The sequence below is a fragment of the Pavona decussata genome, unplaced genomic scaffold (genome assembly GCF_977016875.1).
Source record: "Pavona decussata unplaced genomic scaffold, jaPavDecu1.1 SCAFFOLD_145, whole genome shotgun sequence".
Taxonomy (NCBI): Eukaryota; Metazoa; Cnidaria; class Anthozoa; order Scleractinia; family Agariciidae; genus Pavona; species Pavona decussata.
In genome coordinates, this window is record NW_028145558.1 from 1,053,083 (window position 1) to 1,080,520 (window position 27,438).

Sequence of the window (27,438 nt, forward strand, 5' to 3'; positions counted from 1 at the left end):
TTCCTTCTATGGTCGGTCGCTAACAACTAAGCCACAGGGTAACGTCGAAAGCTGAGTCAAATTTTAAGGAAGGGAAGAATATTTTTTAGAAAAGCAATTATATAGCTCATCAGTTAAATCAGTTCTATTATCGCATGTAAAACAACCAAGAGAAAAAAAGAAACTATGAGGCGATGTTCCTCTGAGTTATTAATGCAAATAGCTAAGTGATAAAAGAGTTGACAAAAAGCAAACGCATTTTTAAAGAAGTTTTTTATTTAAGCACCTGCCATTTTTGTTAGTTGCTTGTTTATATTTAGGGGAAGTTTGGTGTGACTCGATTGATAGCTGTCCAGTTAATTCCAGCAATTTATTTTTTGAATAAAAATATCCTACAGAAAGATTTAGTAATAAAGGAGTCTGTATACCGGGTACACTTCCAATTTAGTTATTTGCATTTCTATCTGTTTACTGATGATTAATCATTTATCTAATTCTTGTTTAGTTTAGAGAAAAAGCAATTCTTCCAAGCCAAATATCTGGAGAGCAATTACCTGTGCGAACTACGATATCCTCGCGATCAAAACCTACAAATTGACGAAGGATAAAAACATCTAAAGAAATTAGACAACCAATCAGATTCTTGCTTTCACCTTATGTCATATGGGTACAGCTGATGTCTTAGCACAGAAAATAATATCGTTTTAACACGTTGGATAAAGATTGTTAGGTTTGATCGAAAATTCTGCATACACCTAACAACTTCATGTAGACAATATTATTATAAGGGTTTATGAAAATTTGACTCGTCGATTATTTTGTCATAATAATAATAATAATAATAATAATAATAATAACAATAACAATAACAATAACAATAACAATAACAATAACAATAACAATAACAATAACAATAACAATAACAATAACAATAACAATAACATTAATAATAATAATAATAATAATAATTTTTTAATAAATTTAATTTTTTGGGGAGAATCTCTTTATTTACATATTTCAAAAAAATTGCTTATTTACAAGATAAGAGTATAAAAAAGAACTATTAAAACCTATTTACAATTGTGAAACGGATTACTAAGTAAAACTGAGTTTTTTCTTTGAAATGATACCGAAAAGCAAGCGTAAATCGGTTATTTGCAACTAAATTTTAACTTTTTGTTCGAAAAAAGTGTTGGAAATTTCTTAGAGTCGAATCACATATAACGCGAGTTTGTAACTTTTCAGCCATCCTGAAGTAGACGACTGACAAAAAAGTCACTATTTAACTTCTGGCTTGCGCAGTTTCTGATGTAATGTCAATGTCAGACATATTGGCTACTCTTCTCTTTCTCCTGGTTCCTCTGAGACACAGCAAGGCTGATCGTAGAATGGCAAAGGATACCTTCGCTCTTATCCAAGAAATGGTTGTAGCGTAGTCATCTCCTTTCTTTAACGCAAGTAGCTCTGCAAGGCGGCTATGGAATCTCTTGCATTCGTCGGCCATTCCACCTGTGCTTGTAAAAACTAGTGGTGTGAATGACCCTTGCTCCACTTCCAAAACCCGCCTGCTGTATTGCCTCTTCTTCTCATTTTCATGTAGTTGGAATATCTGTTTCGGAGACAGTTCTCCATACGAATCTGCGTTTGGGTGGCACACCCGAACATCGAAAAAAGCAGATTGCTGTCTGTCCCAAAACCCGCGAGCGTGAACATCTAATCGGGCATCAGGCGCTTTGTTTGCGCCTCTATTTAACTCTTCCCCAATGATCCCCTGAAGGACTGGCTCTATCTCTACGTCGGTGCAAACTGTGCGTAACATTTCCGCTTCTATGTCCCTAATCTCATTGTGCCTCTGAATAATCAGCCCCCCGTGCCGGCAGACCATAGCATGGTCAACGGTAAATAAGTCCCCACATGTGCACATGGCCGGTAGGTCAGCGATCTCTCAGTCGTACTTTAGTTTGATTGCATCTCTGAATTCTCTTTTGTCTAAGTTGAAATTCATCTCCTTTATCGGGACCACTGTCAACCAATTCGAGGCTCCTTTCTCCGTAGCTAGCTCCACCGCGCGTTCAGTTTTGCTAGGCAAGGATTCTCTCACCTGCTCAGACTGCATCTTCAACAAAATAATAATAATAATAATAATAATAATAATAATAATAATAATAATAATAATAATAATAATAATAATTAATAAACTCACCGGATCACAGATCTTTACAATGGTAGAAAAAGCTTCAACTAAAGCAGCCTTGGACATAGTTTGCCGTTGATTGAATGATTGGGCAAAATGCGACCATACATATCGTACACGAAACAAAATTGAAACGTCTGGGTAGAGTTTAGTACTTCCAGAGTGAGTTGTTGATAGTAATTTGTACAGTAGGTAATGCACTTGGCAGAGTCCCAGTCGATTCTGTGGTTCGTTTTTAAATGGTGCTCAGCAATGTGGTTGTTGATATCACCATTTCTAGTTGTTCGTTTGTGTTCAGTCAGTCGTACGTTTAAATTTCTGCCGGTCTCACCAATATAAGTGGCCTGGCAGTCGCAGCATTTGATCTTGTAAACTGCTCCCTGTCTGCGGTTAGGTTCGTCTTTGTCCTTTACCTTCGTCAGTAGTTGTCGTAAAGTGGTTATAGGTTTGTGAGCTACACGGATATTGTAGGGTTGTAGAATCCGTGCGATAGTCTCAGAACTATTGACTGCATTGCCTGTGATCTTTCCACTTTAATTTCCATGAGTAATTCAGAAATCAAAGGAAGATTTCAGTTTTTTGGTTTTGTTTTGTTTGTTTTGGTTTTGCTTTACTTTTGTTGAGTTCCTCAGTACTTTTCACCCCCTCCCCCTTCGTCGTAACTTCAAGAGTATTAAAGCTGCAAATGAAACTGAGAGTAGACGTCTTTTAAGGTGAAATTAAAAACAAAAAAGAAATGGGCAATGATGTCAAATAACAAAGAAATTCCGTTATTAGTTCTGAGAACTTTGTACAATTCTATAAGGGCCAACCGGACAAAACAAAGCTGCCAAATAATGATGGCTGTAAACGGAAAAATTTAGAAAATGTATAACTAATGAAGAAAAGCTGAGTGTACAGCTGGGGCTATATGAAGACAACTTCATATTTGGTGAGCGCCTACTACAACAGTTAAGAATAATTTAAAGGCATTACAGTAAATTGAGTAACTTGTTCTAAAAATGCCAAATGAAAAGATCGAAAATGACAAAATACTCGACTTCAGCTCCTTGAAATAAACAGGTGAAAGGTGTCACGCGAATTAATTCGCTTATAGTTTGTGACATTTCTTTCTGCTGTATTTTGGAAACAAAATTACGTGACTGTGAAGGATTGTGTGTTTGCGTGTCCTGACAGATGTATTATGTCCTTTGGTGGAATAATACAATAATAATAATAATAATAATAATAATAATAATAATAATAATAATAATAACAACAATAATAATAATAATAATAATAATAATAATGATGATGATGATGATGATGATGATGATGATGATGATGATGATGATGATGATGATAAAGACTTTATTAATAGCATTTCCACATAGTGGCTCTTCATCCTTATCCGTTGATATCTAACTAAGGTGTCACGCGAATGAATGGATCGTTCTCTTTATTGGTAAGGAATTTCTAAAAGAAAGCTACGTTCTGTTGAGTCCTCCTTGTTGGTGTTTTTTTTTTCCTTCTAAAAATTCTTTAATTGAATCGACAACCGTAAACTGGAATGCTATTTTGACGGCGTAAGAACGAAAATACTTGGTCACTAACCTTAACGAGAGGAAAACGCGACACGAGTGAAAAGTATCGTATGCGGCTTCTGATTGGTCATACTGTTGTTGTTGTTGTTTTTTTTTTTTTTGCTAGTGAGAAAAATCGTATGGCTAATAGAGTGCGAGACAATTCTTCTTTCACGCCTTTGTAGTGAGGACATTAATCTGTATTAGGAGTGCGTTCTTTCTACGTCGAACACAATAAATACTGTACACCTGTACAATTCCTCAATCACGACCTGACTTCTTCAGGGAATAAATTAACTAACTGAAGAAGAAAACCGTCAAAATTGAATGATCGTTGAAAAAAATAATTCATCTACCAGCAAAGAACTCATTGTATTAAAACAGTTACTTAGATCTCGTGACGTAACACGTAATTTTGAAAAGCGAACTTTCTTGATAGGAATCAAATGCTTGAACCAAGAAGTGTTAACAAGCCGCAAAAGATATAGGTTTGGATATACAGTATTAATGGTGTATATCTTCTTTTTCGACATATCTTGTTTACTCAGTAGATTCTAGACCTTTTGCCTTGTAATCTTATATTTAATCCAGTGTTTGGTGGAGTTTTGAATTGTAACGGTTTTCGTCTACAGTTAGTTTATTCCCTGAAGAAATAAGCCTCAGCTTCACTTGACGAAATAATGGAGAAATTTCCGTTATATCTATATCCCCAGCTTAACAATTAGCCTTTCTTCATTATTCGAACCGGCAATTATAGATTAAGTAGATAAATCCAAGAGGGAAGATGTCCAGACAATTTTGGAATAACTATGTCTAATAAACAAAGTACGTATAAGATTGACTTTTGTTATTAAATTTAGCAGAAAAACTAACGCGGAGAGATTTCGTCGAAATCTCTCCGCGTTAGTTTTTCTGCTAAATTTAATAAACAAAGTATTCTGAAAAAAAAATTTCTCACTAAGCAGCCAGAATAATATTATTTCATTCTAGAACGGGTATTTGGGTAATTTCACAGGGCTTAAAATTCAACAAGCCACCTGGGCACAACTGCAAGACAACTTCATTTACAAACCTTGAGCTGTATCAGACAAATTTATTCCCTTTTCTTCCATCACTTTAAGTTAGTTGTCAACAAAGCCCTGGCTGATTTCAAAAGCAGCATCACCGCACTTGAGGAACTTCTTGAATGTTGGTGTGTCTCTATATTTCCCAGCGATTGTGCTTGGTAGATTTAATGTAAGCTTGTGGGAAGGCTTAAAAAGGTTTTTCACCTGTAAAGAGAATCTCTGGTCTTCCTGTTTTGGAGCATCTTCATACAACCCAGTCAAGCATCAAATGCTTAAGTCCCAATATCTGAAAAATTTAAAAAAAATTTAATAAATCAGTGCTTTAACTTTTGTAATGCTCAGCTGTCATAATGTGATATACGCTATTAATATTATTAAAATTTGTGTTTAGAACCAGTAGGAGTGCTCAATGTAGAATGATTTGCAAACTTGTTAGAGGTATTTTGACTGTAATACCTTATAGCAAAAATATTATAAGAAATGTAACCACTTTGTGGCTGAACTATGTAAGTGCCCTTAGGCTGCAAATATGAGGCATTGTACCACACAAGTCCTTTTCTAGCCATACAAAGCACAAGACATAAGCTCGTTTACATTATGTGCTCCACAGTCATGTTTCATTCTTTACACTGGTGTCTTGAGCCTTGTGTGGCTCAGGGAAAAGGGCGAGCAAGGCTCAATAAGGCCTTTTATTTCCAGGCTAGTCATACACCATAGGGTTGAAAATAGGCCTGCGACTTGTGTTTAGCCTACTAAATAAATGATAACTGTTTTTGTTCTGTTTTTAATTTTGTTTCAGTGACACAAACATACTCCTAAAAAGGAAATCTAAGTTCTCCCCGTAGCTTTCGAACCCATGACCTTCTGATTACTACTTTGGATGTTCTACTACCACTAAGCTACAGGAGACTCATGGGAGTTAAGCCCATTAAACTAGCTACATGTGACAATCAAATATCATGTATATTGCCAGAATTTGAATGTTGATGTATTGAGTAGGATTTTGTGACAGAAATGTGACGTTATGTTTTAAGCCTCATGCAGTTGAATAAATGGCAGATGGCACAGAACATGTATCGTTTTAGTCAGTGACAAAGCATTCTCAGAAAAAAAGAAACGTAACATCACATTATACTCTGAAGCAGAACAATTAATAAGTTATTTATTTTTTAATACTTAAATGAATACACATAAAACTTATGATAACAATTTATTTACTCTCTGTGGCCCGTTTGCCCTGAGTGAGTTCCCCTTCCGAGGCAGGCATGTGATAACCTGGTCAACAAGCCTCTTGCAGTTTAACAAACCACAAAATAGAAGAATCTTTGAAGACCTCGTTGTTTACATTTTATTTCATTAGCATGTAAAAAACAGCACGCTATGGACAAATGGAACATAATAAACTAAAAGAACCTTCAACTACAAAAGGGCAAGACCATCCTTCGTTTCACACCTTTGTGGGCGTGAGATCTAAATTTAGACGCCGTTCAGTCGTGGCAAAGTGTTGACTAAAACTTCCTCTAAAAAAAAATGCTTAAAAAGTCCATAATACCACTACAACAATATAAGATATCAAGATTTAATTTGTTCGACGGGGTTTATTCTGAAACCTAAGCCAATTTTTTCGATAAGGGCCATAGAAAGGCTTTACCTTTACGTTAGAACGAATACTAATTTTAGTTTTCCTTCTTACAAGTTCAAGTATAACTTGTAATGTATTATTTATCCTCTTGTTGGATTTTACATTGTAATTTTATTGTATTTTAGACGTACTTTTTGCGTGATTTCTTGGTAAATTAGATGGACATTTGTCCCTCCGTTCGTTCGTTCACTAACAATGCCCAGATGCAAAGCAACCAACTGGAGCCTAATCCCTCATCCTAAAGGAATAGAAGGACCCTGAAACACTATTAACAACGGCGTTACGTTAGACGTTTCGTTTCCGCTTCAAGGAAAGGAAATGTGGGACGTCTGCACGCACGCTGCATGTAAGAGATCCGACTGGGTTAAAAAAAACCTACCCAGTCGAAATGAAAATTTGCATGTCTACTAAAATTGATCGAAAGACTCTTTCGATCAATTTTAGTAGACAATTTTTGAGAGCTAATTTGATGCAAATGAACGGCATGTTTATAGCAAGATTCAGTCTCGCCAGTTAAATGCAGTTTTGGAGCAAAGTTTGCATAATTCACGTTATCAAGAAACGAGGTGTGTAGCAATACTTTATTATAACCCAATCAAGTGGTAAAATGGTTGCTCTCAGAAATGTATCACGCTTTTTAAGGGTAGGGTTTGCAGATGGTTTCATAAACTCCAATTAAGTTTGTTGTGAGCGCCGTTTCCTGGTAAATATACTGTGGGATTGTTGCAAGGGTAAAACATTCAAACAAACCTGGCATAACATTGTTATTTTGTGCTTCTCTGTTAACATTCCAGTAAAGTTTCAGTCCACTAAGATCACTGTTAGTAAGAAAGATGATCTACTGAAGACAACCTCTCAGTTGAGCGGCGAGTTATATAAAAATATTGTGAATAAATAGCGATGAATTCAAACACTTGTCGAATAAAAATTGACGGTTTTACTCAAATTATGAAATATAAAGAAAGATGTAGTATTCCACATGTCACGATTTTGAAAGAACTATCTGCCCTTCTGAACGCCATGACGTTCCGTATAATGGTCGGTTGCTAACCACTGAGCTACAGAGTGACGTGAAGAGCTGGATCATTTAGTACGAATTTTAAGGAAGAGAAGAATATTTTTTTAGAAAAGCAATCGTTTAGCTCATCAGTTAAAGCAGTTGCTCTACCGCAGGGAAGACAACCACAAGGCTAAAACAAATTATGAGGCAATGCTCCTCTTTATGCAGATGGTTAAATGAGAAAAGAGTTTACAAAAGGAAGCCGTATAGTTTAATTTTAGCTCAATTTGTAAAGTACCTTAGTAATGAACCTGCCATTCTTAGTTGTTCCTTGTTTATACTTAAGATACATTTTGGGAAACGTTTGGTAGTTTTCCAGTTAATTCTAGCAATTTATATTTTGAACAAAAATACAGCTCAGAAAAATTTCGTTACAAAGAAGTCTGTATATCTGGCACACTTCCTGTTTAGTTATTAGTACTTCTATCGGTTTACTGTTAATTAAAATCCTCGTCCTCGCTATCAAAACTGAAGAAAAATTGAAGAAGAATAAAAACAACTAAAGAAATTAGACAACCAATCAAATTATTGCTTTCACCTTATGCCATATGGGTACAGCTGATGTTTTAGCACAAAAATAACATACGTTGTCATGTTTGATCGAAATTAATCTACATACACCTAAGAACTTCATGTGGACAATTATCATTTTATTAAAACAAGAATTCACCGCATTCGTAGATCTTTACGATGACAAGAACAAGCTTCAACTAAAGCGGCTTTGAACAAAGTTTGGCGTTGATCGACTAAAAGGGCAAAATGTGTCGCAAACAGCGTAGACGAAACAAGAAATAAACACTTTGCCACAGCAAAATTGACAAGTTTGGGTAGAGTTTGAGACTTTAAGCAACCATCTTTTCCCAGAGAATATTTGCCGGACTGTTCGGCTGAAGGACTGACATTTTTATGAAAACAAGGCATAAAATCATCATTTTATTGAAATTCGCTATCAAGATTTCTGTAAATGATTTTAAAGACCCAACGAAATAGAAAATGGAGCGACGATTTACGATTGATAACCATGCGATCAAACACTTTTAGGAAAAATTATGGAAATTAGACGCAGAAAGTAAATTTATTGTTGACATTTTAGAGGAGCTAGCGTTCACTAAGGTAGTCAATTTTAATAAGTTAAGTCAATTTTATTCCTACAGACAGACCATCATAGGCAAAATACCAAAGGAAAAACCTTTCGTAAACTTTGCCTTTCATATTTCAGGTTTAAGATTTTATGCCCGGATCATTTGACAAACATTCATGGTTTTAACTTACGAGCTTATGGCATTGCCATAACCATATATGGACAATAGCATAGCTCATGTCTCTCAAAACAACTGCGAGACAACCACACCGAACACGAATGAATCATTGAAATAAATTAAAAACAAAGGTCTAGTCTAGGAAATAAAATATTACTCTATGAGTTCTATTGTAAGAAACGACTGAACATATTTTTCTTTACTTTGTTCTTATCCACGGCTTAAAACGAATTAACACGAGGAGAAGGAACGTTTAAGTTTTACTGAAGTATGGTTGGTAACGCTACTAAAGATTCTTCTTTAGAAAAGCTGAAATATGCGTGGAAAAAAGTTTTACTCACTGAATGTATTGCAATAGCTGTAATCAACGTTTTCACTGTCGTCGTCTTTGTAAGAAATTGACACTTACGAAAGCGCATTACGTATCTGATAATAAACCTGACTGTGGCTGATTTACTGGTGGGAGCAGTGTCGGGACCATTGGAAATATTCGGCCCAGATCTCGATCGTGAAAATGGTTTCAGGTGGAGAGATATCATCATTTTAACCTCGGGCTTCATATTTTCCCCTGGCCTCTCTAGCCAATCTTTCGTTAATCTCTTTAGAACGGTTGCACGCTTCACTTTTCTCCTTAAGGCACTGTTTGATAGAAAAATGGCTTTACTGTAAGTTTGTTATTGGCAGCTGGATGATAACTTTGCCTCTGGCATCCATGATGTCTGTCCTTGGAGAGCTCGAGTTAGTTTTCATTTGGTACCCTTTTACATGTTAAACTTTTCTTGCCCCTCTTATCATAACTGTTTCCAATGCTATTATCATCATAAAAGTCAAAAGCAACCCTACTCCGCAGCATTATAGTGCAGTTGCCTCAGAAAGGAAATTGTCAGTAACCTTAAGCATAGTTACCGTTGCCTCTATCCTGACCATTCTGCCCTCATCTATTTGGATACCAATTGTACTCGATATTGCCAACCAAAAGTCTCCTGCAGGAGTCATTCAAATAACAGAAACGTTAAGGTTTTTTGTCATGCCAATTCTATAGTCAATCCATTGATATATGCCATAAGAATGGAAGAGCGGTTAAGGAGCTTAGTTGTAAGAGGGCTGCAGCGACAAGAGTTGTTCAGCCCATTGAACTGCATGCAATGTAGAGCACGAGCACAAACATAAATAATAATAAAACAAAGAAGAAACCTTAAAGATTAAAAACAATCGAGATTTGGTCTAACCTGATACTTAAGTTAGTTTTCCTATCTTTGTAATGAGAGTTTTTAACAAATGTTGTAAAGAATGATTCTTTCACATTTTGTTGGAATTAACTGTGTAGTGACTGTTTTGTCTTTCTTGGTACAAGAAAAACTTAAAGTTGCCTTAATAATCTCATGACCTGTACGATCATAAACCACTGGCTCAAAGAATTTGTTGAATGCTTTATTAGACAAATAATAGGAAGAGCTTCTGGAACGTTTCATTGAATAAATAACTATTGACTTTGCTCCTTTTGGTCTTTGCACTGAAGCTTGCATGAGTAATAAAGAAATCGACGGAAGATGATAGGTTGTCTTCTACCAATTTGTAGTTGTTGCTTTTATGTTTGTTTGTTTTGTTGTTGTTGTTGTTTTCCTTTACTTTTCTTTTAATTCCAAAGCGTCTTGGAAAGGGAAGAGGACAAGTTCTGAACCCCACAACTTACCCCTTCCCCCTCCATTCCTTTCCATTCGTCGTAGAGTATTAAAGCTATGCAAATGTACGAGAGAGAATATAGTGCGTCTAACACTGTCTCCTTCGAGGCACGAAAAATGAAATTCCGTTATTAGTTCTGAAAACGTTAAGCAATTCATAAGGACCAACCGAACAAAGGAAAGGTGCCTGATAGCGGTAATCAGAAAAATTTAGAAAATGTACAACTAATGAAGTAAAGCTGACTGTACAGTTGGGGCTATATACCGTATATCTGTCCAACACTGAACCCCCCCCCCCCCCCCAAAAAAAAAAAAAGATAGTGAAAGATAGTTATCAGTTCATAAAGTTTTCTTCTATTACTTATAGAAGCTGCGTGGATATCAGTAAAATTGGAAGTTAATCATGTTTTTGGACATTTTTTTGGCTTATATCCAGTTGAATGCATGATGAAAACGATGGCTCCGGACGCCACACTGAGATTCAAAGATGGTCAACAAACTTGACTTTAACGGGTTTATAAAGGAATCCAATGGTTCGCGGTTATACTCTAACGCGAACCGCTGAAGTAACTAACACAGTAAGAGTGAAATAAGAAAATATCTGCAAACGATAAATCCCTCAGAAATTACTTCGCAGTATTTGGTGGCAATAGCCAATCAAAGTTGATTCTTCTGGCTTCACCTTTACTTTAAGAAACGAATGATATTTTAGTTTTCCTTCTTACAAGTTCAAGTAAGTCTCGTTGTATAATCTAGCCTCTTGAAATTTGAATCGTAATTTAATTGTATTTTAGACGTAGGTTATTGTGTTCTTTTTTGCGCTATTTTCTTCGTTTGTCCGTTTGTTCACTGACTTATTCTAACAATTGCCAGGTGCAAAGCCACCAATTAGAGCCTAATCCCGCATCCTAGAGAAATAGAGGGATACTGAAATACGACTTAACAACGGCGTTGCATCAGACGTCTCTTTTTTGCTTTAAGAGAAGAAAATATTGGATGTCTGCACTCTGGCTGTAGCAGCTAAGACTTGTTAAAAAAATGTAAATGTGATTGAAAGTGGGACAGTTAGTAATCAACTTAAGTAAACACAAATTTGCGCTTAATGAAAATTTTACATGTGTACTAAAATTGATCGAAAGAAGAGGTAAATCAAGATTTCGTCTCGCTAGTTATAGGCAGTTTTGGAGCCAAGTTGGCATTATTCGCGTTATCATGAAACGAGGTGAGAAGCGATATTTATTCTAACCCAATCACGAGGCAAGATGATTTCTATTAGAATAACGACACATTTAAATTTACAAAACATGTTCCGGTCCTACAACGACCATCTTCAGTTGAAATATATCAGGTTAGAAATTTAAGGTTATTGCGAGTGTCGCTTACTGGTGAATACGCTGTTGGGTTTTTGCAAGGCTGAATTATTTAGACAAACCTGGCATGAGATTATTGCTTTGTGCTTGTCTTCTAACATTCCGGTTAAATTTCAGTCCACGAAGATCACTGCTAGTAAAAGCGGAAGATGATCTAAGACGACCACTCAGTTGAGGCCGCGACTTACATATAAATATCGTGAATAAATAGAAATGAGTTCAAACACTTGGTGAACCAAAAAGTGACGATTTTGCTCAAATAATGAAATATAAAGAAAGATGTTGTATTGCACATCCCACGATTTTGAAAGAAAGGAATATTTTCCTTCTCAACATGAGTAAAACCCATGACGTTCCCTATAATGCATGGTCGGTCGCTGACCATTGAGCTACAGGGTGACGTGGAAAGCTGGATGATTTAGTATAAATTTTAAGGAAGGGAATAATAATGTTTAGAAAAATAATGGTTTAGCTCACCTGTTAAAACGGTTGTTTTGCTGCATGTAAAACAACCAAGAGAATAAAAAAAAAAATTATGAGGCGATGTTCCTCTTTATTTATGCAGATGGATAAATAACAAAAGAGTGGACAAAAGGCAAACGTTTGGTCTTAGCTCAATTTTTACTGATGGAACTTTAGGTAAGCACCTGCCATTTTTAATGGTTGTTCGTTTGCACTTTACATACATCTTGGGGAAGCATTGTGTGCCTCGATTGACAGTTCTCCAGTTAATTCAAGCAATTTATCTTTTGAATAAAAATACAGCTCAGAAAAATTTCGTTAGAAAGAAGTCTACATACCTGGCACACTTTCCGTTTAGTTACTCGTATTTCTGTCTGTTAATTGACAATTCATCCTCGTCTAGTTTAAAGAAAAAAGAAAAAAAATTTCCACACCAAATAATTATCGAGTGAGCGATGATTTCCACGAACTTCTATGCCCTCGCAATCAAAACATACAAATTGACGAAGGATAAAAACAACTAAAGAAATTAGACAACCAATCAGATTCTAGCTTTAACTTTATGCCATATGGGTAGAGCTGAAGTTTTCGCACAAAAATAACATTGTTTTAATGCGTTGTCATGTTTGATTAATCTACATACACCTAACAACTTCATGTGGACAATTATCATCTTATCAAAACAAGAATTCACTGCATTCGTAGATCTTTACGATGACAAGAACAAGCTTTAACCGAAGCAGCCTTGGAAATAGTTTGCTGTTGATCGACCAATAGGGCAAAATACGTCAAAAATTATCCTTCCCAAAATAAGAAATTGAACACTACGCCATAGCAAAATTGCGACGTTTGGGTAGAGTTTGAGACTTCAAAGGAACCGTCTTTTCTAGAGAATATTGGCAGGGCTATTCAGCTAAAGAATGAATTTTTATGAAAACAGGGCATTAACTCATCACACCATTCAGTTGAATTTAAAGCAACCCGTCTCTTCCTAGAGAAACGTTTTTAGACTGTTCAGCTTAAGGACTGTAATCTCTATGAAAACAACTGTCTTTTCCTAGAAAATATTTGCCGGACTGCTCGGCTGTAAGACTGAAATCTTTATGGAAACAAGGCATAAAATCATCATTTTAAGCCGATGACTCACTAGGCGAACTTAGATATCGGCGATTAAATTCGCCGGCATTCGCCTATTGTGCCCGTTCCCTCAATTTTCTACGCAGAACGCTGCGAATCACCAGTCAATTATGATGGGCTATTTTATCACATGACTTTCAAAATGGCGGTAGCAGCGATACGATTGAGCCTAGGAACAAGGTTGAAGTGCCACATCGCCGCGATCGGCGAAAAAAATCGCCAGGTGTGTCGCGGGCTTTATTAACATTCTTCGCGAACTTTTACGTCCCCATCAAGATTTCTCTAAATATCGATCCGACGAAATAGGAAATGGAGCGCCCATTTACGATTGATAACGATGCAATGAAACACTTTTAGGAAAAATTGTGGAAATTAGACGCAGAAAGTAAATTTATTGTTAATATTTAAGAGGAGCTACTCAGTGTTCAATAATTAGTTAGGAAAGTATGTCAATTTTGTTTTCTTACTAACACCCGATTGGCAAAATACAAAAGGAAAAACCTCCCTTCGGAAACTTTGCTTTTCATATTTCAGGTTGAAGTTTTATTAATGACTTTTAACTTACGTGTTTATGGCATTGCTATGATCATATATGGACACTGGCATAGCTCATGTCTCTCAAAACAACTGAGAGACAACCACACCGAACACGGGAAAAACGAAAGAATGAATCGTTGAAATAAATTGAAAAAGAAAGGTCTAGTCTAGGGAATGAAATGTTACTCTAAGAGTTGTACTGTAAGAAACGGCTGAACATCTTTTTCTTTACTTTGTTCTTATTCACAGCTTACGACGAATTAACACGAGGAGAGGGAACGTTTAACTTTAATTGAAGTATGGTTGGTAACGCTGCTGAAGATCCTTCTTTGGAAAAGCTGGAAAATGTGTGGAGAAAAGTTTTACTCACTGAATTTATTGTGATAGCTATAATTAACGTCTTCACAGTCGTCGCCTTTGCAAGAAGTCGCCACTTACGCAAACGCACTACCTATCTTATAATAAACCTGACTGTGGCTGATTTACTGATGGGAGCAGTGACGGGACCAGTGGGAATATCCTTCGATGAGAGACATGGTTTCAGCTGGCGAGAAGTCATCATTTTAACCTCGATCAACATATTCCCCGCAGCCTCTCAAGCCAACCTCTCGTTAATTTCTTTAGAGCGGTTGCACGCCACACTTTTCCCCTTTAGGCACTGCTTAATTGAGAAATGGCTGTACTTCAAAGTTATTATTGGCAGCTGGATGATAACTTTGCTTCTGGTATCCATGATGTCTATTCTTGGAGAGCTCGATCTAGTTTTAATTGACTATCCACGTGCATGTTACACTTTTCTTACCCTTCTTATCATAACTGTTTGCAATATTATTATTACCATAAAAGTCAAAAGTAACCCTTCTCCACAGCATTCTAGTGCAATTGCGTCAGAAAGGAAATTGTCAGTAACCTTAAGCATAGTTACCGTCGTCTCTATCCTGACTATTCTGCCCTTAGCTATTTGGATGATAATTACACAATACATATTCAAACAAATATCTCTTGCGGCAGTCTCTCAAATATACGATAGGTTACTGTTGTTATATTTTGCCAATTCTATCGTCAATCCATTGATATATGCCATAAGGATGCAGGAGTTTAGAAAAGCGGTTAAGGAGCTTTGTAAGAAAACTGCAGCGACAAGGGATGCCCAACCCATTGAACTGTATGCAGTGTAGTTCATGAGCACAAACATTAAAGCAGTAAAACAATGAACAAACTTTAACGATTACAAAAAATCGATATTTGGTTCATCCTGATATTAAAATCATACCTTCTTACTTTGTGAGGCAAGTTTTAAAACGTGTTGTAAAAAGTGCTCTTTTCAAATTTTGATGGAATCAGCTGTGCAATGACTTTTGTTTTCTTGGTACAACTTGTAAAACTTAAATATTAAATTTGTTTAAGGCGTTATTAGACAATCAATAGAAACAACTAGGAAAGTTTCATTAAATATATGCGTTATTGACCAAGCGTGAGGTCAAGATAGCTGGATATTGGCCAAGTCCTTTTTTTGCGTTTTTTGGACCGAGACGAAGTCGAGGTCCATAAAAACGTAAAAAAAGAACGAGGCCACTACCCAGCCATCTTGACCGAACAAGCTTGGTCAATAAAGGATTTATTATATGGCTTTACCTTCAAGTTAAAACTACAACAACAAAACAAAACAGGACATGAAACTGCTCTGCTCGGAAAGAAATTCTTCGTAGCCGGCCGGTGCAAGATTTATTTTCAGTGCATTTTTGGATTGGCATGTAATCGTGGAAAACAAGGAATCCTAAATTATCGTAGGGCTCTAACTTTATAATGGCTTAAAGGGAGTATACAATTATTGAGAACAAAAAATTTAGATTTTCGCAAGAGCGGGAAGATTTGAATAGAATCCGGCAAACTCGCCATTTTCAGCCGATCGCGCGGTGGCGTAAATAATAAACATTTTACACAGTTTTCGGCTTCCAATCATTAATTCTTGAATGAAACAATAGATTTTGAGATTATATGCAAACATAAGCCGAAAAAAAGAGCGGGTAAATCAGAAAACTGGGCGAAACTTTGATAAGATTTTGTTGTTTACAACAAGTAAGACGCGGCTAAATAAAAACGTGAGCTTCTTCGGCGAACTTGAGAAAAATACTTTTCTGAACTGCTCTAAACACTTAACGCAATTTGTTATTGCTATGATTTAAATACAGTCATTGCAAACCTAGAGAACTTATCAATTTGGCACTCGACTAGAGACAATACTAAGTTTTACAAAATCGACTCTATGTAAAATACTACACGCAGAGCAACTCACCGATTCAATTCACAATCATTGTAGCTGAAACAAAATTTTCGCTACACCAGGACGATTCCATTTTCTTTCCTTTCCTTTAGGTAAATGTTGAGAGTTTACCGAACTTTTTAGTGAGCGTTTTCCCCCAAAGCAACGAGAAAATCGAAGAAAAGATTGCATTGTTGTTGGGATTAAACTTTCAATGCCAAGCGGACGAGAAGCGGACGGGCAAACGGATAATCCCGAGCGGGCAAGATAGCTCCATCTTGCCCGTTTGGGTAGCCAATCACAGCGCAGGATTTGACTCATCTTGCCCGCTCGCGGAGCCAGCCATATAATAATTAACAATTATTCCACGAGCGCGCGTTGGATATGAGATGATAGATAGCCAACGAGGCGCGTAGCGCCGAGTTGGCTATAATCATCTCATATCCAACAAGCGCAAGTGGAATAATTGTTTTATTAAAAACAACCGAGAAATATTGCTAGATCTTACTGATTTCGCTGTGCAAGAACGACCAGAAGGCAATTTAATGGTCGCCAGTTCTCGGCCATGGTATAATTGCTCATATACCATGGCCGCTAAGCCAATCAAATCCCTCGAATTGCATTATACAATGATGCAGTTTTTAATAAAAAGAGTTATTGACGGCGTTGCTCTTGATCTATCTATTGTAGCTTGTATATGTAATTTAAAAAATCAAGATTCAGTTCAACGTGGTATTTCAGGTTTTAAAAAGTGTTGTAAAAGGTGTTCATTTCATACTTTGTTGGAATCAACTGCGTAGTGACTGTTGTTTAGCTTTGTGCAAGTAAAACTTAAACCTTAAAGTTGCTGAATCTTATGAGCCGTTAGATCCTAAACTATTGGCTCACAAAACGTGTTCAAGAAATTATATTAGACAAACAATAGGAACAGCTTCTGGAAAGTTTCGTTGTATAAAGAACTATTAACAGTGTTGCTTGAGGTCTTTCCACTGTAGCTTGCATGTGTAATTACGAAATCGAAGGAAGATGGTAAGTGCTCTTCCACTGAATTGTTTTTGGTTTGCTTTACTTTTTTTGGGACTTCAATTCCTCGAAACCTTGGAATGGCAGGGAAAGGGGTGCTGAACGCCCATTCCTTTCTCTCCGCCTGAAACAGAAAGAATATAGTGCTTCTAGCACTTCCTCCTTCGAAGCATGAATAATGGAACGATGATGTCATGTGACAAGGAAATTGTTATCATTTCTGAAAACTTAACACAATTTTATAAGGGACAACGGGACAAAGAGAACCCGCCGATACCTGACGGATGTAAACAGGAAAAATTAGAAAATGTATAACTATGAAGAAAAGCCAACTGTCCTGCTGGGGCTGTATACTGTATATCTGTCCAATTTCTCAAGCAAACACTGAAAACTGATTCATTAAAAAAATCTCCGGCAAAATGAGATTAGTTTTTTTAAAAGATATTTAGCAGTTCATAAAGTTTTCTTGTATACTGACTTAGAGGAGCCGTGTCGATATCAGTAAAATGGGAAGTTAATTATGTTTTTAGACATTTGTTGGTCTATTTCCCATTAAATACATGATGAAAACGATGACGTCAGCGACGCTACGCTGAGATTCAAAAAAGGTCGGCTTTGTTGTTCGCTCATTTATTTATTTATTTAATTGTGTGTGTGTGGTGTGGGTGTGTGTGTGTGTGAGCTTAGTAACTATATATTGTCAGTTTACGTAACCCGCCTAGAATAGCTCTCCTAAATGCGGGCTAGAAAGGCCTTTTTTCAGTTTGCAAAAATAAAGTTAATGTTGTTGTTGTTGTTGTTGTTGCTGTTGTTAGAATAAAAGTCTCACCTAGCAAAAATGACAAGCAGTAATAAAATGATTAATGATAAAAAAAGGTCAACAAACTTGACCTTAACTGGTTTATACTGGACAGCAGTCAGCTTTTGGTGCAACTCCAATGGTTCGTGGTGATACTCTAAGCGGAACCGCTGAAGTAACTAAAACAGAAAGATAAATAAAGATGTCTGTCAATGAAAAATCCTAAGTACGTAAATTATGATCATCCGGGTGAGTATAATCCTACGGGTGACTTTTTGACGTGAGATTCAACCTGAGCGGAAGAGCTGAGCGGAAGTCATCTTCAGAGTCAAGTAAATTGTGGAACGTCAGTAGATGGTATAAATATTTCTCGTTGTTAACCTGATTAGTCAACGAAGTCGTGATGTTATTGGTCGTTCCACAGTTAAGCCGTGATGTTATTGGCTGTGACGACAGTAAAACGCGATGATTGGTGCGTTTCGATTCGTCTTTTGTAAGTCAAAAGTCCGTTGGTCTATTGTTACCAAAATTGTCACTTCTTTGTCTGTTTTGTTGATGTTATCAATAAGTCGCTTGAAAGGTGCAGGTAGTTGTAGGCAACGGCTGAGTGGCGTTTGTTCCCTCAGAAATTATGTAGCATAAATTATCTCGAGTATTTCGTGGTAATAGCGAATCAGAGTTGATTCTTCTGCCTTTAAGGACGGTGCCTACTATTGTTACTGTGCATACGTTCTGCGCATATCGTGATACTCGGTTTCGTATGGGTGGTGCCTACTAATACAGGGATATTTTTGCGCGGTTTAAAACTATTCGGGGAAAGCAGAACTTAGCAAGTGCTTCTGGGTTCCAAAAAGAAAATTGGGAGTAACCATGCATTTTTCAGAGATAACAAAGCTTCAATTTGGAAAAAAAAAAAAAAAAAAAAAAAAAAAAAAAAAAAAAAACGCCATTCATTGTTTTGTATATTACTGCTTTTAGAACAACTGTTGCTTAATTATCTCTAAAAAGTGCGTGCTCCCTCTCCCCCTCCCCCAATTTTCGTTTTGGATTTCCATAGCCCTTACTAAGATCTGCTTTTCCCGCATAGTAATAAACCGCGCAAAAATACTTCGGTATTAGTAGGCACCATCCTTAAGAAACAAATGATAATTTTAGTTTTTTCTTCTTACGAGTTTATTTATAACTTGAAACGTATTATTTAGCTTCCGTTCGAATTTTGAATTATTATTGTGTTGTATTTTAGATGTAAGTTTTTGCGTGATTTATTGGTGAATCAGATAGACATTTTGTCTGACCCCTTGTTCGTCCTTCCGCCCGTTCATACGTTCGTTTGTCCGTTCGATCTAAGCCTCCCTTGTTCGTTCACTGATTAATTCTAACAATGCCCAGTTGTAAAGCAACCAATTAGAGCTTAATTCAGCATGCTAGAAAATAGAAGGATACTGAAACACGATTAACAGCGGCGTTGCATCAGACGTCTCGATTCCCCTTTAAGAAAAGGAAATATGGCACGTCTGCACGCCGGCTATAACAGCTTGGACTGCCTAAAAACATAAATGCGATTGATAAGTTAATAATTAACTTGATATGACACATAAATTTGCGCTTCTCTTGATATGTCTACTAAAATTCATGGAAAGAAGTGCTAATTTGATGCAAATTGGCGGCATGTTTATAGCAAGATCCATTCTCGCCAGTTAAAGGCAGTTTTAACCACTGAAGTTGGAACTATTCACGTTATCAAGAAACGAGGTGGGCAACAGTATTTTACTATAATCCGAACACGAGGTAGAAAGGCTTCTTTTATAAATATATCAGACGTTTTCGGGGTAGGGTTTGCAGATGGTTTCATAAACTGCAATTAAGTTAGTAGGAAGCGTCGTTTCCTGGTGAATTTGTCTCCGAGCTGTTGAAAGGCTGAAACATTCAGACAAACTCGGCACGAGATTATTATTTTGTGCTTTTCTATTGACACTGCAGTAAAATTTCAGTCTACGAAGATCACTGTTAGTTTAAGACCGCAAGATGATCTAAGACGACCACTCAGTTAGGCGGCGACTTAAATATAAATATCGTGAATAAATAGCGATCTAAACACTTGTCGAATTTTGCTCAAATGATGGAATATAAAGAAAAATGTTGTATTTCACATCCCACGATTATGAAACAAAAAATTATCTTCTCCCAATGCATGGTCGGTCGCTTACCACTGAGCTACAGCGGGACGTGGAAGGCTGGATCGTTTAATAAAATTTTAAATTAAGCAAGGGAAGAATAATTTTACAAAAACAATCGCCCAGTAAGTTGTTTTACCCCAAGTAAAATTACTGAGAGAATAAAACAAATTATGAGTCAAAGTTCCTCTTTATTAAGGCAGATGGCTAAATGACAAAAGGGAAACCTACGTTTTTTGGCTCGATTTTTGAACAACATTTTTAAGCACCTGTCATCTTCAGTAGTTCCTTGTTTATACTTAAAAGACACATTTTGGAAAAGTTCGGTGTGACTCGATCGATAATTGTCCGATTAGGTGAAACATTTTTATTTTCGATAAAACTACCCGGCAACGGTCAGAAAGATTGGGTTTCAAATGAGTCCGTTGAAAGTAAATGACGATCATTTTAAACACTAGTCCAATCAAAAAGTGACGATTTTGCTCAAATAATGAAATATAAAGAAAAATGTAGTATTCCACATGCCACGATTTTGAAACAAAAAATTATATTCCTTCTCAACTTGAGTCAAACCCATCACCTTCCCTACAATGCATGGTCGGTCGCTAACAAATGATCTACAGGGTGACGTGGAAAGCTGGGTCATTTAGTACGAATTTATTTTAAGGAGGGAAAGAATAATTTTTAGAAAAGCAATCGTTTAGCTCATCAGTTAACTCAGTTGTTTTACCGCATCTAATTCAAGCAATTTATCTTTTGAATAAAAATACCCCACATTGTTCAGAAAAGAATTGGTTACAAAAGAGTCTGTATACCTGGCACACTTCCTATTTAGTCATTTGTATTTTTATCAGTTTACTGGTAAGTAATAATATCTCTTTCTCGTTTAGTTTAGAGAAAAAACAAATCTTCAACGCCAATTATCGAGTGTGGGATGATTTGCGCGAACTTGGATGTCCTCGCCATGAAAACATACAAATTGATGAAGGATGGAAACAACTAAAGAAATTGGACAACCAATCAGATTCTTGCTTTCTTCTTATACCAAAATGATCTTTTGAAAGATGATCTTATTAATGTCATCAGTGTAGGCAATTTCCAAATTGCATAAAAAAAAACATCGTTTTATGTTGCATAAAATTTGTCAAGTTTGATCGAAATTAATCTACATATACCTTACAGCTACACAAATTAACTTCATGTGGGCAAATAAGGGTCTCAATGGGGTTTACCGTCAGACGTCAAACAACTTAAAATCTTACCATCAACCGTCCAAAAAGGGCAATTTTACCGTCAACCGTCATAAAAAGCAGTTATCATTAGCCGTGAAACGGTTTCAAGGTCTTTCAAATATCACTACTTTCAGCTGCACATCCCAGACTTCTCAAAGAATCGTTTTAACTGGTAAACCAGTTTCCATGTTCCCAAATATACTCACTTTATGGTCTAATTCCCACTTGATTTGCGTCTAAACTGACATCCCAGCTAACTTCCGTCTGGAAATACTTCTGGTTCCAAAATATAATTGATTTACTATATTGATATTAAACGTGTCTCTGACCAAAAAAAACCACAATTTTTCATATCAAAAACACCAAAAGTAATATTTAGTTGCCCTTGGTAACTGTCAACCGTCAAAAGCCCAAAAATTTAAATGTCAACCATTAAAGCTTAAGTCCCCCCCCCCCCGACCCTTCATTGAGTCCCTTACAAAACTATTGTGTTTTATGAAAAAATCACGCGTCGATTATTTAACAAAATAAGAATTCACTGCATTCATAGATTCTTTACGATGTCAAGAACAAGCTTCAAGGAAAGCACCCTTGGACATCAGTTTAGCGTTTATAGGGCAAAATGCCAACTACTTTTCAGTGGGTCGGGATAGTATGTCAAGCCTTTTCTTCTTACAGACCATCCTCTGCAAAATACCAAAGGAAAAACCTCCTTTCGGAAACTTTGGCTTTCATCTTTTAGGTTAAATTTTTTTTTATGCCCGGCCCATTTGACAAACATACATATTTTTTAACTTGTGTGTTTATGGTATTACTATGACCATATATGGACACTGGCATACCTCATGCCTAACAAAATATCTGCGAGACATGTGTCTAATGTCTAAAACATAAATCAAGTGTCAATGCGTTTACGGCAGAACATCAATTTGGACACTCTCCAGATCGAATTGGCATATATAAACGTTGGTTTTTGAAAGAGAGCGGAAAACCGGAGTACCAGGAGAAAAACGTAGATCGGAGAAACGAGGAGAACCAACAACAAACTCAACCCACGCATGACGCCGAGTCCGGGTATCTTGCGACAGTAGTTTTGTCCTTTTCTCCTTGTAATTTCCTGAAGGACTTTACCGTGTCTAAATAAAGTTATCTTTTCTTATATTTGGTGGGAGGCGAGTGTTCTCACCACTGCACCATCCCTGCTCCCCTCCTCAATAAGAGAAACCGAATATAAGAAAAACAAACAAACCCAAAGTATGAATTATTGAAATAAATTAATAGAACTGTCTAGTTTAGGAAATGAAATATTACTCTAACTTAGAGTTCTACTGTAAGACTGAACGACCGAACACCTTTTTTTTTCTTTTTAAATTTTTTCATTTTTTCCCTATTTATAGCTCGCAACAAACTATACGAGGAGAAGGACCGTTTAGTTTTATTGAAGCATGGGTGATGACACTGCTGAAGATTCTTCTTTAGAAAAGGCGGAAAATGCGTGGTCAAAGTGGTTACAAGTTTTAGTCTCTGAATTTATTGTGATAGCTATAACAAACGTTTTCACTCTCGCTGCCTTTGCAAGAAATCGCCACTTACGCAAGCGCACTACGTATCTGATAATAAACCTGACTGTGGCTGATTTACTGGTGGGAGCAGTGACAGGACCATTGGCAATATTCCGCCGAGATTTGAAACGTGGAAATGGTTTCAGCTGGCAAGAGTTCATCATTTTTACCTCGAGCTCCATATTTCCCCTAGCTTCTCAAGCCAATCTTTCGTTAATTTCTTTAGAGCGGTTACACGCCACACTTTTCCCCTTTAGACACTGTTTAATGGAGAAATGGTTTTACTTCAAAGTTATTATTGGCAGCTGGATGATAGCTTTGCTTTTGGCATCCATGATTTCTGTTCTTGAAATGCTTGAATTAGTTTTAATTTGGTATCTATTTCTATGTTACACTTCTCTTACCCTTCTTATCATAACCGTTTCCAATGTTATTATTACCATAAAAGTCAAAAGTAACCCTCCTCCGCAGCATTTTAGTGCAGTTGCCTCAGAAAGGAAATTGTCAGTAACCTTAAGCATAGTTACCGTGATCTCTATCCTGACCATTCTGCCCTTATCTATTTGGATGGCAATTAAGGATCACATATTCAGTCAAATGTCTCGTGCAGCAGCTTTTCACATACAAACAACATTAATACTGTTATATTATGCCAATTCTATCATCAATCCATTGATATATGCCATAAGAATGCAAGAGTTTAGGAAGGCGGTTAAGGAGCTTTGTAAGATGACTGCAGCGACAAGGGGTGTCCAACCCATTGAACTTCATGCAATGTAGTGCATGAGCACAAAGATAAAAGTAATAACCAAAAACAAAAACGGTTAAAAACAATCGAGATTTGGTTCAACCTGATAATTAAGTTAGTTTTTTTTTAATACTTTGTGATGTAAGTTGTTAATAAGTGTTGTAAAGGATATTCCTTTTGTTGAATTAAATCAACTGTACAGTGACTGTCTTTTCTTCGTACAAGTAAACTTTGAACCTTAAAGTTGCTGAATCTCATGAACAGTACGATTGTAAACTACTGGCTCAAAATACTTGTTCAGTGTGTTATTAGACAATCAATAGGAAGAGCTTCTGGGAGGTTTCATTAAATAAAGAACTATAAGCAGTGTTGCTTTTGGTCTCTTCACTGTGTACCCGATCGTAAGTGGTCTTCCACCGATTTACTTTTTTGTTTGTTTTGTTTCACTAAACCTTTTTGAGTTCCTGAGAGCCTTCGGAAGGGAAGGCGACAACTTCTAGGTAATTTCACAGGGTTTGAAATTCAATAAGCCATCTGTGTGCAATTGAGCTATTATGGTATGCGCTACATGAAGATGCTGTTAGGTGCTTACAGTGGTGAGTATGTTGGAATTTCCATCAGAGCATCAGAGGGCTGCTGTGGTTCAAGGCTCATCACTGCATTGTAGCTAAAGCGGTCCATCTGTCTGGTACAGCCTACCCTGTAATCTTAGGCAGGCTGAAATTCTTAATTTAAGCAATCACATAATCTCCATTTTAGGTAAGTTGAGACACGGCATTTCATGGAAAGCAGGACAAGTTTTCTTTAGGTTTTAGTATTATTGTTTAGGATTAGGATTTTTATCTATTTATACATTTTGATGTTGATAGATTATTTTTGTAGTTTTATGTTGTATCGACCCGATGAATTTTTTAAACCATTTTTAAATAAAGATCGAACTGAATTGAATTGAAACTGAATTATGTCAAATTGTGTCATTTTCTCTCTCTCACCGAGGTGTATAAATGGGTGCTGGCTTGGGTAATTGTGTGGGATAGAGAGAAGGAGAGAAAAAGAGTCCCTGACAGATAGAGCTACCAACTGTTCCGATAAAACATCCCTCGACAAGAACACTATGTTGTATATAATCCAATCAGAATTAACCATGAGCAACCTGATGTCACTATTTGTGATGCAGTAGAAATCTGCCATTTCATGAATAAAGTCTTCCTTCTCAACCAATGGATTGTTCCAGAAAAATTTAACCCACACTCCTCCCATGGCAGATTTGAGGACTCCAGTTCGACCTCAAATTTTTCTTTTCAAAACTCAAACTAAATGCCTTTTGAGGAACCCTTCCCCACCCCCTCAGACTTTTTAATGACCTTCTGTGGGGGTGGTAAACTGTATACTATGGATATTTCCTGACACCACAAACTATAGGAGAACTCCAAAATCTGACTTATTTAATACACAACAACTGATCCAGAAGACACAATACTTTATCAGGTCGGCCACCCTACCAAGAAAAGGAAACAAGGGTGGAGGGGAGGGGGTTGATAAAGGGGTACTTTGCCTTTTACATACAGGTACATGCTGCTCCCTCGTATACACACCTTGAAAAGCATTCGATGAATTAATTCTCTTGTCTTCCATCTCTTTAAGTTCCTTCATTTCCTTGTCAACAAAGCCTTGGCTGATTTCAAAAGCAGCATCATCACACTTGAGGAACTTCTTGAATGTTGGTGTATCTATGTATTTCCCAGCAACTGTGCTTGCTAGATTGAATATGAGCTTGTGGAGAAGCTTTAAAAAACTTTTCCACCTGCAAAGTGAATCTCTGGTCTTCCTGTTTTGGAGCATCTTCATACAACCCCAGTCAAGCACCACATGTGAGAGTCCCAGAGTCCCAGTATATAACAGTGCTTAAACTTTTATAAGGCTCAGCTGTTGTACTGAAGATAATTGCACTATTAATCACATAAGAAACTACACCTGTACCCCTCATGTTTTGTACTAATTACTGACATTTGCATGGTCATAAAAAGGGAAAACTCTGCCATCTGGAAATTTTCATATTACATATACATGGAGATTTTGGACCCTGGGTTGGGGTGCTCCCATACAAAAAGGATGGGGAAGCTTATAAGTAACAGACAAAACTTTGAAGAGTAAAATTTGTTTCTGAGAACCAGTGGTAGTGCTCAAGTGTAAAATGACTGGCAAGCCCAATGGGGGGGGGGGGGGGGGTATTTTGACTGTATTTTAACTACTTTTAAATGTCCAAAATGGTTCTGATTATGTACGTATTCTGCAAATAAGATGCATTATATCTGTCTAGTGTGGCTCAGGAAAAATGGCGGGCAAAACTCAGTAAGGCCTTTTATTTCCAGGCTACATCTCTCTCAAGAGTGAAAATGGGTTTTAGCCTTGTTTTAAGCCAAGTGAATAAATGATAAACGTTTTTTTCTCATTCAGTGACACAGGCATATAAAGAAAAGGAAAATGCAAGTCCTCCCAACAGGTGTCAACCTATGACCTTGAAATTACTAATATCCAGTTTACGATGATAATCCAATTTACGATAATAATAATAATGGTACATTGTATTTCTATATAATTATATTTTTGTATCTTAAATATAACATTTTATTGTAACATAACATATATGTATCTTTTTATCTTATGAACAAATAAAGATTGATTGATTGATTGATTGATTGATTGATTGATTGATTGATTGATTGATTGATTGATTGATTGATTGATTGGATTACTAGTTCAGATGCTCTAACCCTATAAGCTACAGCAAACTCGTGGAAGCTAGGCCATTAAACTAGGTTTATAGGTCAATCATCCTGCATACTGCTTGGATTTGAATGTTGATGAATAGTACAGTACATGTGAAAGAAATGTGATGTTATGTTTTAACTTTGGTAAATAAATGATAGATGACATATAACATGTATTTTTTTAGTCATTAGCATATATGAAACAGTATGCTATGAACAAATGGGACATAATAAACTAAAAGAACCTGTCACATCTAGTAATCAGGGTGTAGTGCAATTTAGGTTTAGTTATTGTAAGCTATGTTACGGTATTGTAAGTAACGCGTGGTATTGTTTAATTAGTAAGAAGTGTTAGTATTGTAAGTTATGTTTTGATTGGAATAAACTTTCAATCGAAAAGAAAAAAGAAAACAAAAAAAGGGTGAATATCTGGATGAACTATTCTACAAAAAAAATAAACTTTAAAAAATGTGAAATTTACAAAGACTGTATGACCAGGTGGAAAGAGCTGCCACCAGCCATACATTCTTTGTAAAATCTTGACACTTTTAAAGTCCATATTTTATTTTTCAATTTTTTAGCCGGTTCTAAGTTTGCCAAGCTCTTTCAATTTACAGAGTGCATTAATTTATTTGTAGCTTAGTAGTTTTGTTGTTTATGCTTATGTATGCTAATGAGGTTGAAAATGTAAATGAAGATCCTCCTGTATCATCAGTGGTTAAATGCCATTAAAGTTGTCAGTGTTTTCCTCCGCTATTTTTAATCATTAGCTTTTGGTAGCCTGTCGGCTACAATCAATACAAGAATGTCAGACGCTTGAATCTGGGCCATAGCTACAGTAAAACAATCCCAGCTGACAACAACCCTCTTCCAAAACAATATAGCAGTCTCATTTAAACAAATAGTAATTCTGAC

General features: G+C 36.5%; 3 protein-coding genes across 3 annotated transcripts in view; all 3 read right to left on the reverse strand.

The window, feature by feature from the left end:
* The window catches only part of LOC146466343 (uncharacterized), a 165,959-nt gene that overhangs the window by 46,563 nt on the left and 91,958 nt on the right, over window positions 1–27,438 (reverse strand). The gene's annotated exons all lie outside the window — the stretch shown is intronic.
* On the reverse strand, window positions 1,235–1,918 carry LOC146466345 (uncharacterized). Its single transcript, XM_085127517.1, has one exon. The coding sequence runs from the start codon at window positions 1,901–1,903 to the stop codon at window positions 1,262–1,264; it is 642 nt and encodes a 213-aa protein (XP_084983643.1). The 5' UTR covers window positions 1,904–1,918; the 3' UTR covers window positions 1,235–1,261.
* Window positions 18,107–25,594, reverse strand: LOC146466346 (uncharacterized). The gene is made up of 2 exons (XM_085127525.1): window positions 25,348–25,594; window positions 18,107–18,215 (listed from the first exon to the last, which is right to left on the reverse strand). Exons 1-2 carry the CDS (start codon window positions 25,592–25,594, stop codon window positions 18,139–18,141), a joined length of 324 nt encoding a protein of 107 aa, XP_084983651.1. The 3' UTR covers window positions 18,107–18,138.

Coding starts and splice junctions, on each gene's coding strand:
- LOC146466345 (XM_085127517.1), bottom strand. CDS start 1,903: ATGTGCACATGTGGGGACTTATTTACCGTTGACCATGCTATGGTCTGC.
- LOC146466346 (XM_085127525.1), bottom strand. CDS start 25,594: ATGCTCCAAAACAGGAAGACCAGAGATTCACTTTGCAGGTGGAAAAGT. Junction 18,216..25,347: donor TTCATCGAATGCTTTTCAAG/GTGTGTATACGA, acceptor TTTCTGTTTTAG/TTACTTCAGCGGTTCCGCTT.